A 14,482-nucleotide genomic window follows, 5' to 3' on the forward strand; every position below is an offset into this window, starting at 1 on the left:
GTTTTCCTGCATTTCCCCATAAACTTTGATTTTCCCCTAGTGATCAAGAATCTATCTCAGCCTTAAATGTCCACAAGGACCCTGCCCCCACAACACTCTGGCATAGAATTTCAAAGACATTCAATTGTCGAAGAGAAGAAATTCTTCCTCCTCTTCTGAGACTGTCCTCTGGTTCTCGACTCTCGCTCTTAGCATTTACCCCATAATGCCTCTTCAGAATCCTGGGCATTTCAGTGAGATTGTCTCTCATTCTTCTAAACTTGAGTGAGTAGAGTCCCAACCTATTTAATCTGTGCTCATATGACAATCCCTCCATACCAGGGATTATCCTACTGAATCTTCTCTGAATTGCCTCCAATGAAACAATAGCTTTCCTTAAATAAGGAGACCAAAACTGCTCACAGTACTCCACATTGTCTGTCAGCAGTAGCACTTGCAGCTGCAGTAAGACATCCCCTTTCTTATACTCCAGTCACTTTAAAATAAGGACCAACATTCCATAAGCCTTCCTGATTACCTGCAACACCCATGTGCTAGCTTTGTGTTTCATGTACAATAACCCGCAAGTCCCTTTGTGTTGCAGCTTTCTGCAGTTTCTCTCCATTTAAATAATAACTTATTCTTTTGTTCTCCCTTCCGAATTGAACAACTTCACGTTTTTACATTTCAGAAGAATGACAGTGATCTCATTGAAACATAGATTCTGAAGGGGCTTGAAGAGAATAGATGCTGAGAGATTATTTCCTCTGGTCAGAGAATTTCAAACGTGGGGGCAAGAGCTGAAATCAGGAGAAAATCTTTCACTCGAAGGGTTGTGAATCTTTGCAATTCTATACCTTGAGAGGGATTTGGAATCTCCATTACTAAATACATTTAAGGCTGAGATAGACAGATATTGTGTCTCTTAGGGAATTTAGGGGAGAGAGCTGGACAGCGAAGTTGATGTCCAAGATCAGCCTTGATCACATTGAATAGCTAGATACGCTGGATAGGTAATATGGTCCATTCCTGCTCCTGTTTCCTTTAGTGCTCTTGTAACGATACATACGTCCTTGCAACAGTGTGCAAGTTGTTAGATGATCCTGAATCGGATCACCACTCCTGTATTTTCAGCATGTAGTGCAAGACCTCTATCTCAAATATCAGATGTGACTAGTGCCTTTATTTCATTGCGAAACTCAAAGGTTAACACTCTGCCAATCTTTTAGTTGTTTTCTCACAGTTTACTTAGAAATTGAACCTAGAAAGAAACACCCGAACCTGAAGTTTAGCTTGCATATTGGATTATAATGATGGTATCCCTGACTAATGGCAAAAATAAGAGGAAGAAGGATACATGTCACACATCACCCTTGATAAATACCTGGAGCACAGAAGGAAATTTTTTAAAAAATGTTATACCAGATAGAATTATAATTAGAATTAGGTTTATTGTCGCATGTACTGAAGTACAGAAAAACAGTGAAATGTTTACAATGTTGACCCTCACGGTGTCTTTGCAAATCTTAGATACAAATAATGAAAAAATATTACACTACCTTACAGTGATTTATAGTATAAGTTAGAAAATAAGAAATAAAGTTAAATAAATAAAGACAGATAAAGAGATTACAGATAAACATCAACTGGGACTGCCATAGTGTTAAAGGTTTAGGTGAAGAGCAATTTGTTAAGTGTCTACAAGACAATTTTCTGATTCAGTATGTGGATGTACCTACTAGAGAAGGTGCAAAACTTGACCTACTCTTGGGAATAAAGGCAGGGCAGGTGACTGAGGTGTTAGTGGGGGAGCACTTTGGGGCCAGCGATCATAATTCTATTCGTTTTAAAATAGTGATGGAAAAGGATAGACCAGATTCTTTTCGCCGAGCTGGAAGTTTTTGTTGCAAACGTTTCGTCCCCTGGCTAGGCGACATCATCAGTGCTTGGGAGCCAGGAGGCGAAACTTTTGCAACAAAAACTTCCAGCTCGGCGAACAGAATCTGGTCTATCCTTTTCCATCACTATTTTAAAACGAATAGAATTATGATCGCTGGCCCCAAAGTGCTCCCCCACTAACACCTCAGTCACCTGCCCTGCCTTTATTCCCAAGAGTAGGTCAAGTTTTGCACCTTCTCTAGTAGGTACATCCACATACTGAATCAGAAAATTGTCTTGTATGCACTTAACAAATTTCTCTCCATCTAAACCTTTAACACTATGGCAGTCCCAGTTGATGTTTATCTGTAATCTCTTTATCTGTCTTTATTTATTTAACTTTATTTCTTATTTTCTAACTTATACTATAAATCACTGTAAGGTAGTGTAATATTTTTTCATTATTTGTATCTAAGATTTGCAAAGACACCGTGAGGGTCAACATTGTAAACATTTCACTGTTTTTCTGTACTTCAGTACATGCGACAATAAACCTAATTCTAATTATAATTCTATCTGGTATAACATTTTTTAAAAAATTTCCTTCTGTGCTCCAGGTATTTATCAAGGGTGATGTGTGACATGTATCCTTCTTCCTCTTATTTTTGCCATTAGTCAGGGATACCATCATTATAATCCAATATGCAAGCTAAACTTCAGGTTCGGGTGTTTCTTTCTAGGTTCAATTTCTAAGTAAACTGTGAGAAAACAACTAAAAGATTGGCAGAGTGTTAACCTTTGAGTTTCGCAATGAAATAAAGGCACTAGTCACATCTGATATTTGAGATAGAGGTCTTGCACTACATGCTGAAAATACAGGAGTGGTGATCCGATTCAGGATCATCTAACAACTTGCACACTGTTGCAAGGACGTATGTACCATTACAAGAGCACTAAAGGAAACAGGAGCAGGAATGGACCATATTACCTATCCAGCACATCTAGCTATTCAATGTGATCAAGGCTGATCTTGGACTTCAACTTCACTGTCCAGCTCTCTCCCCTAAATTCCCTAAGAGACACAATATCTGTCTATCTCAGCCTTAAATGTATTTAGTAATGGAGATTCCAAATCCCTCTCAAGGTATAGAATTGCAAAGATTCACAACCCTTCGAGTGAAAGATTTTCTCCTGATTTCAGCTCTTGCCCCCACGTTTGAAATTCTCTGACCAGAGGAAATAATCTCTCAGCATCTATTCTCTTCAAGCCCCTTCAGAATCTATGTTTCAATGAGATCACTGTCATTCTTCTGAAATGTAAAAACGTGAAGTTGTTCAATTCGGAAGGGAGAACAAAAGAATAAGTTATTATTTAAATGGAGAGAAACTGCAGAAAGCTGCAACACAAAGGGACTTGCGGGTTATTGTACATGAAACACAAAGCTAGCACATGGGTGTTGCAGGTAATCAGGAAGGCTTATGGAATGTTGGTCCTTATTTTAAAGTGACTGGAGTATAAGAAAGGGGATGTCTTACTGCAGCTGCAAGTGCTACTGCTGACAGACAATGTGGAGTACTGTGAGCAGTTTTGGTCTCCTTATTTAAGGAAAGCTATTGTTTCATTGGAGGCAATTCAGAGAAGATTCAGTAGGATAATCCCTGGTATGGAGGGATTGTCATATGAGCACAGATTAAATAGGTTGGGACTCTACTCACTCAAGTTTAGAAGAATGAGAGACAATCTCACTGAAATGCCCAGGATTCTGAAGAGGCATTATGGGGTAAATGCTAAGAGCGAGAGTCGAGAACCAGAGGACAGTCTCAGAAGAGGAGGAAGAATTTCTTCTCTTCGACAATTGAATGTCTTTGAAATTCCATGCCAGAGTGTTGTGGGGGCAGGGTCCTTGTGGACATTTAAGGCTGAGATAGATTCTTGATCACTAGGGGAAAATCAAAGTTTATGGGGAAATGCAGGAAAACGGATGGGAGGAATATCGAATCAGCCACGATTCTGGGAGATGGTGGATAGGTTCAAGGGGCCAAATAGCCCATTCCTGTTCCTATTTCTTCTGGTCTTATGAACTCCAGAGAACATAGACCTAACTTACTCTGCCTCTCATCATAACAAAATAATAGATAATTGGTAAAATAGATTTAACATGAATTCACATTATCAGTCATTACAAATACTCAATGGCACACAAAGGGTTAACATCCTTTCCTGCAAAAAGCTGTACACTATTATTTCTTCAATTTCACACAAATATCACAGTTTGTTTCAACTTGCCCAGGGTACCATGACTACAGCTGTGATGAGATTCTGCCTGCCCTTGTTGAGTGATCAAAAGATAGACTGAAATTCTATTTCCAAGAGCAGTCACATCATTGCAATTTTCCCCCCACTTCTTCCTGGACAAACTATAATGAACAACTGATCGAAACACACAGTCTCCAGAGAGAAACTGCACGGCTTCAGTCTTCGTCTTTGATCTGACTCCCTTTGGAAACGTCAGTTCAGCCTTCAACTTGCGAGGCATTGGCTTGATTGATATCTGCTCTGATGTGCTTCAGCACTTTGAACTTCACATATTAAAATCCCAACAGACCAGGCTGCTTCTATTCCACAGAGCAGCTTCTGCAAGTGAACTGGAGCTAATGCAGAACATAAAAACTGCAGGGTTTTTGGCAGCTCTTTGAATTTTATATCAAAACCCAGACTTTTAGCCAATTCCAAATCAACTTAAATCAGACTGGTCTTATCATGCAAAACACAGTTTTGGGAGATGTTTGTGCAAATGGAAACTGGAAAGAAAATGTATTCTCAGACAAGGTTTCGAAGGTTTTTTTTAATGCAAGGTCTGCCAGCACAATTCTTCTGCATTCATCTACTTATTGTTTTCCTTTGCTCCAAGATAAAATGCTATATTTCAGAATGTTTGACCTCGTCTTCCCCTATCTTTCTCATTTTCTCCTCTCCCAGAGAACAGACTGATGCTCTGACAAGGTGGCACAGTCTGTTTAAGTCACTGCCAGCAGGCATTTCTCATCCTTCTATGTGGATCATCATACTAAAGACCAAGTATGACCTGTTTGACCACAATACATACATCTTTAAGAAGAAGAGCTATCATGGACAGGAACGTTTGCTGTTTTTTTTCTTTGACTAGTATAAGTTGAGGCTAATTGTCACTGCTGGTCAAAGTCAAAGTAAATTATATCAGTATAAACTAGGATTCAAACTTGAATCCTTCAGAGCTTATGTGCCACAGTCCCTAATAAGCAACATTGTATATCAATTAAATGCAAGCTATATTAACTAAGGCAGTAAGTGGTAGGTTAACAATAGAAAATTATAGATAGTCCAATTTTAATCACCATCCATCTCACATCGAGAAGTGCACTTTTGATCATGAGCAGGCTGCCTGACTCATTCTTCTCCTCTAAGCCGAGGGATAAAGTGTACCTGGTGCACTCCACTGCAACTACAGGTGACATCAGTTAACTCAACACTTGAGTGATATACCAGAGGGTTCCTGGGCTTTTAAAACCTAACCTCATCATGAAATAGCACCATTAGCAGAAGAACAAAGAAACTGGAGAAAATTTATTTTCAAAAACCTTTGGCAAAGGTGGAAAATTGGGCAGATCGTAAGTACATCAAAGCCAGAGGATCGCATTAGTAATTATCTGTACCTCTATCTTCTGAAAGAGAACTATCAGACTTGAAACATTAACTCTTTCTCCATAGCCACTGCCAGACATGCTGAATTTTCCAACACCTTTTTATTTCGAATTTCTAGCATCTGCAGTGCTTTGCTTTTAATAAGTACTTCTGTTAGTTATTAGTTAGTTCCTCTGGTACATACTTCTAACTCTCATTCAATTTTTTGCCAAATATGCACTCTCATCCAGGTACTTCATCCTCAGAAACACTTGCATTTAAATTAACAATGTGTAGATATTTTTGACCAACCTACTCAGATATATCATGACACAGATGGGACTTGAATCCAGGCTTGCTGGTCCAGAGGCAGGGACAGGGAGAGGGACATTGTACTTATCCTAATAAGACCAATTCAACAATAAACCCAGTCAACTAATACACCAGCTATCTCTTAATAAATAGCTGCCTTGGTGACCTATTTTCATTGATGTGGAACAATGGACGCATCATGAAGTATTATAGATGGATCATGGTTTTTTTTTGTCCTTCCTCCCAGTTTCCTCCTGTAAGCTAACAATATTATGGAGCTGTACATTGCAAACGCTAGCACTTTCAGGAGAGGGAGAAGAGTAAGAAAAAATGGCTTGGAAATAACATGAGAATGACAAATGGCAGTCATGAATATATTGACTATTGGAATCTGTGCAATACAGGGAAAAGTACTTACTCCATCATTGAAGCTGGAATCGTGCAGCAGTCCTGGATGGCTGTCAATGGCGATGTCAAATGAGCCGTGTAGGATGCTTCAACCACCTGCTTGTTACGATTCACCACATCAAGATAACGATTAAACTTCTCTCTTATCTTTTTAGCCAACTGCCAGAGGAATGGAAAAACACAACATGGATGAGACGGTAGATCAACATCACTATCAGCTTACAATATTGCTGTGCTAAACTCAGGAATTATGATATATTTTGTTCATCAAGGAGGATCATAGAATGTTTACAAGATAGTAAGCAACCACTTGGCCTGGCGAGTCTGCGCTGCAACTAATTCACTGTTGACAAATTAATATTTTTCCAATATTCTGAGCTGTACATTTGGTCAAAGTTTAATTTATATATTCCAGTTAAACCTCAAGTGAAATTTTTGCATAAGTGAGTCTTAGTTTCATACCAAATAATACACAGACAACCCTATGCAAATTTGGTAATTTATGCTGAGTATGCTCAGTTTGGAGCCTGTGCTTGTAAAGTACATAATCTTAAGTTAATATCAAGTGGAATTCCTCCTGGTTGTAAAGAACAAGAGTGGAGAAAAGATTTTCATTCCATTTGTCTGTGGTAAATTTGAACTAACATCAGAGTTGAATGAACAGCACAAAAACAATCATCTGCAGAGACTCCAAAAAGTAGCCAATGGAAAACTAGAACACCAACCAGGACCATGAAAAATACAAGACCCCATTTACACAGCAGATTAATGATGTGGCCAAGTTAAGATGAAGCCTCAGAGACTGTACTGAGGTATGTTTACATTTGAACAGCATCTGGATGGGTACATGAATAGGAAGGGTTTGGAGGTATAATTCTGGCAAATTGGACTAGATTTATTTAGCATATCTGGTTACCATAGATGAGTTGGACCAAAGGGTCTGTTTCTACAGCTCTACAACTCTATTTTAAAACCATTATTTGTAGAAGATGTTAGAAGATGAATGGTCTCAAAATCATACAACCAAGATTTGGCATCTGCAACCAAACAGGAAACTGCACAAGCTATAATATCTTTTAACAGTTGAAAACAGTAGCACAGTCTGCAATGAATATCAAATTATGCTCAAAATATTCAGAAAGCAACATCAAAGCACAAGCCGTTTTGCTATTCACTGCTTACATTTGCATTACTTACATAAATGCTTAAAACAACATGAATTTTTTATAAAGTGCATACAAACTTACTGAGTTTGTATCAACTATAATTGTTAACCATGATTAAAACATTAAATTACAGGCCCCTGTCAACAGCAAAGTAGAAATGAATATATAGGGGGAGGAAAATCATGAAAGCATTTCTTTGATCGTTTGTGAATAGGTCCTCTACATGTGTTTGTTACAAAAGGTATAATTTTAGATTCTAACTGCATGCAAACATAAAAGGAACCCCTAACTAAAAACTGGCATTTTTTTTAATTGCTGCAATGTTGCCACTAGATATATTTAATATATGATGTCAGAAAGTCTAACAAATCATTTTTAAGTCAATGCATTTTAACATTGATATTGGAAGCATTTCATAAGAAACCAATTCGTCGACATAATAAATTTCTCCACTATTGGCTTTCACCCTAGATTTACAGAGCTCAGAATTCTCTGTGCTACCACAGAGGAGGCTATAACTGACAACTAAATAAGGATATTGCTAACTTGAAGAGGATGCAGAAAAGATTTACCTGGATGTTGCCAGGAATGGAGGGTTTGAGTTAACAGGAGACGCTGGATAGGTTGAGACATTGTTCACTGGAGCATGAGAGGTTGACAGGTGACCTTAGGAGGTATATAAAATCATGAGAAATATATGAATGGCAGGTATCATTTCCTTAGGGTGGGGGATTTCAAGACTAGGGGGCATATATTTATGGCGAGAGGAAAGATTTCAAAAAGATGAGGAGCAAATTTTTTTTTAAATGCACACAGTGATTCATGTATGGAATGAACTTCCTGAGGAAGTGGTGGAGACGGGTATAATTACCACATTTAAAAGACATTTTGATAAGTGCATGAATAATAAATGTTTGGAAGGATCCAAAGATCCCAACATACTCAAACAGTATCCATCTTGAAGGACAAAGGCAGCAGATAAATGGTAACACCACCACCTTCAAGTTCCCCTCCAAGTCACTCACCATCTTGACCTGGAAATATACTGCCATTGCTTCACTGTCACTGGGTCAAAATCCTGGAATTCCCTCCCTAATGGCATTGTGGGTCAACCCACAGCAAATGGAATGCAGTGTTCAAGAAGGCAGATCACTAATACCAACTCAAAGGCAACTAGGTATGGGCAATAAAAGCTGACCAGCCAGCAACCCATATCCCACAACTGAATTACAAATATGACATGGGCCAAGTGCAGGCAAATAGGACTAGTTTAATTTGGGATTGTGATCGGCATGGATTGGTTGAACCAAAGGGTCCATTTCCCATGCAGTATGGCTCTACAGATACTTCAGTGTAAAGCAGATGCAATAGGGGAGTTTTAACATATCTGTGGCTAAAGTGCTCGCAAGTACGATATCCCAAATCTTCCCAATCTTCCACAGTTCTGTATTGATGCCTCTGCCCAAATACATCTTTGCCCCTAACAATAGCCCCACTCAAATGACAGTGTTTACATACAAATTTTCTGCAATTACTTTATTTAGGAATCTGGAGCATATTGACCTAAGAATCCTAGATTATTTCTATTCATATTACACATTAATTAGAAATCAACTCAGTAACTTAACCCCACAGTCACAGAGACATACAACACGGACACAGACCCTTTGGCCCAACTCATCCATGCCGACCAGATAGCCTAAATAAATCTAGTCCCATTTGCCAACACTTGGCCTCATCCCTCTAAACCGTTCCTATTCGCACTCCCATTCAGATGCCATTTAAATGCTGTAATTGTATCAGTGTCCACCACTTCCTCTAGCAGCTTGTTCCATACACACACCACCCTCTGCGTGAAAAAAATTGCCCCTTAGATCCCTTTTAAATCTTCCCTCTCACCCTAACCCCATGTCCTCTAGTTTTGGACTTCCCGACCCCGGCCTCTTGGATTTGGCTATCGGCATATTATGTTTAAGCAAATAAATTATAAGGTACTAAAATTAATAATACAACTGAGGGAATTGCTATAGGTGAGCATCTACTGGGACAGGATGTTTTGTGTTATAAAGAAGAGGCTGGATCAGCTGGCATTTTTTTTCACTGGAGCATAGGAGGTTTAGAGGTGACCTTATAGAGGTTTATAAAATCATGAAGGGCATAATTAAGGTGAATATCAGAGGTGCTTTTCCTTGGTATGGAAGTTCACAACGAGAGGACATAACTTTTAAAGTGAGGGAGGAGAAACATTTAAAAGGGCCCTGTGAGGCAACATTTTCACAGTGTGGTGCATATGTGGAATGAACCAGAGGAAGTTGTAGATGCAGGTATAATTACAACATTTAAAAGACATTCGGACAGGGACATGGATAGGAAAGGTTTAGAGGGATATGGGTCAAACGCAGGCAAATGAGACGAGTTTAGTTTGGCAAACTGGCATGGACAAGTTGGACCAAAGGATCTGCTTCTGTGCTGTATGACTCTGTCTATAGTTCGAGGCTTATTGTACAGCCATTACTTCTCCTAAAACCTTAGTTACCATGCTGAAGTTAATGACTCCTTCCTGGGATATTGTCCTAAAGGTAAAAATCAAACTTTTGAACTTTGCATTAACGTTAATAATTTATGTGCAAGCTTGGTCAGGGGGTGCTGGGACATTATTTAGCCATAGAGCAGTTATAGACTACGGAACAATCCTAAGGATCTTCCGGTCTAACACAATGGCTGGAATCCTAAACTAAAAGGAGCCATCCATGGAGATTCAAGAGCAGAGATTATTTTACATGATCAAAATCATTTATTCAGTTTATAAACATGCACATAAGCTTATGAATTCAGTGCAGGAATAGGCCACTCAACTCTTGCGTCCGCTCTGCCAGTCTAACTCCACAATCCCGGGACTACTACAGATACTGGAGATTACAGTTGAGAGTGTGGTGCTGGAAATGCACAGCAGGTCAGACAGTATCGGAGAAGCAGGAAAGTCGATGTTTCGGGCAAAAGCCCTTTATCAGAAATTAGCCTCATTCCTGATGAAGGGCTTTTACACATAACATTGATTCTCCTGCTCCTCGGATGTTGCCTGACCTGCTGTGCTTTTCCAGCACACACTCTTAACTCCACAATCCCAAGATTTCAAGACATTTCTTATCAAGAATTGATCTACCTCAGTCTTAAAAATATTTAAAAACTCTGCTTCCACCACCTTTTCAGGAAGAGAGTTCCAAACAGGAAATAAGTTTGCCTGAATTCTATTTTGAACAGGCAATCATTTCTTTCAAAGAGTGACCTTTAGTTTCAAATACTCTTATAAAAGGCAATATCCTTTTCACATTTACCCTGTCTAGGCCCCTCAGGATCTTAAATGGTTCAAGTCACCTCTTATTCTTCACATTTTCAGCAGATACAAGTCTAGCCTATCCAATATTCCCTTATAAGACAACGCATCCATTCCACAGAATAGCTCAACAAACCTTCCCTGAACTGCCTCCAACACAATTCCTTAAACGGGGAGCCCCCTTACTGTAGGCAATACTCTATATGTGGTCTCAGCAATGCTCTGAATAAGGATAATCTCCCTATATTTGTACTCAATTCCCCTTACAATAAATAATATCACTATTAGCTTTCTCATTTCTTACTGTACTAACCTTTTCCAAATCATTCACTTGGACACCTAGATTCCTCTGCATTTCAGAGGACTGCAATCTCTCACTATTTAGATGATATGGTTTTATATTCCTTCTGCCAAAATGGACAACAACGGCACATTTTCCAAAATGATACTCCATTTTTCTGATCTTTGCCTACTTACTTAACCTATCTATATCCTTTTGTAGCCTCATGTCCTTTTCACCACTTACTTTCTTATTACCTTTATGCCCTTGGCAAATTTACCAACCATGCGTTTGTTCCCTCATCAAAGTAAACTTACATTAATTGTACAATATTGAAATCCCAGCACTAATCTGTGTGGCACACCAGCTGTAACACTTTGCCCATTCAGAAAATGACCCATCTCTCTCTCTCTCTACATCCTGTTAGCTAAGTATTCTTGCAACCATGCCAATGTTATCCACTACACTGGACGCTCTTGTTTCTTCACAATAACTTTTGATATGGCATCTTATCAAGTCCTTTCCGGAAATCTAAGTTCAGCCCATCCACCAGCTTCCCTTTATCAACAGCAGGATACTTAGTGTCGAAGAGTCATTCAGCATGGAAACAGATCCTTCGGTCCAACCAGTCTATGCCGAACATAATCCTAAACTAAACTAGTCCTACCTGCCTGCTTCATGCTCATATCCCTCCAAACCTTTCCTATTCATGTATCCAAATGTCTTTTAAACATTGTAATTGTACCCACACCCACTTTCTCAGGAAGTTCATTTCACACACAAACCACCCCGTGTAAAAAATTTGCCTCATGTCTTTTTCAAATCTCTCTCATCTCACCTTCAAAATATGCCCTCTCATCTTAAAATCCCAGATCCTTGGGAAAAGATGAGTACCATTAACTCTATCTATACCTCTCATTATTTTATAAACTTTCATCAGATCACCTCTCAACCGCCCATGCTCCTGTCTTTCTTCATAACTCAAACCTTTCACACCCAGCAACATATTGGTGATTCTCTTCTGAACCCCCACCAGCTTATTAATATCCTTCCTATAACTGGGTCACCAGAACTCGACACAATATTCCAGAAGAGGCCTCACCAGTGTCCTGTACAACCTCAACATGACTTCCCAACCCCTATACTCAAAGAACTGAGCAATGAAGGCAAACAAGCCAAAAGCCTTTTAACCACTTTGTGATGCAGATTTCAACGAATTATGTACCTGCACCTGAGGTCCCTCTGTTCGACAACACTACCCAAGGCCCTACCATTAATTCTGCAAGACTTACTCTTGTTTGTTGTACCAAAATCCAATACCTTACATTTATCCAGATTGAACTCCATCTGCCATTTTCAGCCTTTGACCCATTTGATCAAGATCCCTTTGAAATCGTAGAAAACCTTCCTTAATGTCCACTATATCACCAATTTTGGCATCACGTGCAAACTTGTTAACCATACCTTCTATATTCTCATCCAAATCATTTGTATAGATGACAAACAAGAGAGGACCCAATTCCTGTGGAACATCGCTGGTCACAGGCCCCCTTCTTTGAAGAACACCAATACATTGATTAAGCGTGATCTTTCTTTCACAAAACCACATGGATTCTGCTCGACTTCCTTGAACTTTAAAGTGAACTTTAAGCTATAAAAGCTTTAATAATAGTTTTGGGTATCTTTCCTATGCCAAATATTAAACTTACTAGCCTGAAGTTTCCAGCTTTCTGTCTCCCTCACCCTTAGAATAAAGCAGTTACATTTGAGAAAATTGCATTTAAATAAGAAATGTTACATTATTTAAAACAGTTTCAATCTTTCAGTCTCTCTGCTGAACCACAGGACCAAGCAGAAATTGCAGCAACCTCAGTACAGAAAGGAGGAGGAAGAGAGAGAAACAAGCTGCCAACCCCACAACCTTCAGTCTTTATTGTGCCAATCAAATAAACTCTGTCATGCCTGGCCACTGAATACAACTATAACATAGCATTCTATGTATGTCAAAGCTTGAAAATATTGACAGCCCTAATTTAAGTGTTCAATTAATTGTGTACGAAAACACACAAACCAGACAAGTCAAGTTATGGGGCACTGGTGCTGCACCTCCATGCTTGAGATATGGGGCGGGAGGGAAAGACAAAGTCAGACTTCCTTGATGTTAACAAGAAACCCTTGCTGGAAGGTGCACCAGTGTGGGCATTATGTTTGGTACAAATTCGAGTTCAGCTATGTTGTCCTGTTAAATAAGTTCAAAAGGTACTGAACAAATGCAGGTCTGGCAGCATCTGTAGAGGGGGAAACAGAATTAATGTTTCGAGTCCAGTACAACTCTTCTTCTACATGCTTGTTAGGATATGGTCAACATTCACAGTGTGGGCTTAAACACAAGAATTGTTGTTTGGAGAGTTAGGAGAAGTTGATCAAAAAACACAGGATGGACAATGTTCTTTTGAATTCTATTTCAGGGAAGGAAGGCAAAAATTTATTGAAAGGTAAAGGGATAACATTCACACCATCTTTGTTATATTAGTACTGAATTAATTCATCCACAACCTGGATTTGCATCATTCCATGAATTACAATTTGACAGTTTGCAGTCAGTACAATTCAAATTGCGTCTATCATTAAAACACATTCTTTCCATATACTAACTACCTTTCCATAATCCATTCCCATTTAAAAAGCTCTGTTAGAAGCCAGTGAACCCAGCTGGTATGTGGGATTTCTCAGCTTAAAGCGCTAACATTGCTGAATAACTTTTATCATTTGTACAGACTGACCACTTTATTATACATCAGGTCAAAGAATATTAGTCACAGAGTATTGACTGAAATGCTATCAACATGGAACAGCAGGTCTGCTGGAACTCTCAGCAGGCAACTAACAAACTGTTGCCAAGCAATGGTTCTTTCTCACTCTGAAAGGCACCACAATTTTCCCTGAAGCTTAAGCACAGATTAAAGAGAGGTTTTGATTTGTCTGGCATCAATGAAGAATAAGTTCACATAGAACAACTCTGATACGGACCCAAGTTAAATTTACTAATTTGGCAAAAAAATATAGTGGAGTTTAGCCTCGAGTCCTTAGTCCATGACTGCACAACCGAAGTAATCAACATACTACACAGGGCATTTTAAAAACCAAAGATAGTTATGGGTGGGAGAAGTAAAAAGTTAAAAATAGGAAACTATCTTTGTGATTAGATTTCGACCATGTACAACTCCAACCCCACAATTTCTGACTGCTCACTGACTGTCCTGACCACATCATCGACTTCCACTTTCATCGATGAATCATCCAAAGGTGACTGAGCTTAGGACATTAACCCAAGGAACTCCTTCAGTGATATCCCAAGGCAGAGATATTTAGCCTCCAACAAAAGTAACCAGCTTCCTTTGTGCTAGCGCTACGTGATCTTCCATTGTGACTCCAATCAATGGACAGATTCCTCAGAAATTTCC

General features: G+C 39.1%; 1 protein-coding gene across 1 annotated transcript in view; it reads right to left on the minus strand.

The window, feature by feature from the left end:
- cachd1 (cache domain containing 1) overlaps positions 1-14,482 on the minus strand; it is a 165,391-nt gene that overhangs the window by 49,028 nt on the left and 101,881 nt on the right. Inside the window, exon 3 of the mRNA XM_043699442.1 lies at positions 6,249-6,397. Coding sequence (XP_043555377.1) covers positions 6,249-6,397 — 149 coding nt within the window. The remainder of the gene's footprint in view (positions 1-6,248; positions 6,398-14,482) is intronic.

Source organism: Chiloscyllium plagiosum, chromosome 11, assembly GCF_004010195.1.
Source record: "Chiloscyllium plagiosum isolate BGI_BamShark_2017 chromosome 11, ASM401019v2, whole genome shotgun sequence".
Taxonomy (NCBI): Eukaryota; Metazoa; Chordata; class Chondrichthyes; order Orectolobiformes; family Hemiscylliidae; genus Chiloscyllium; species Chiloscyllium plagiosum.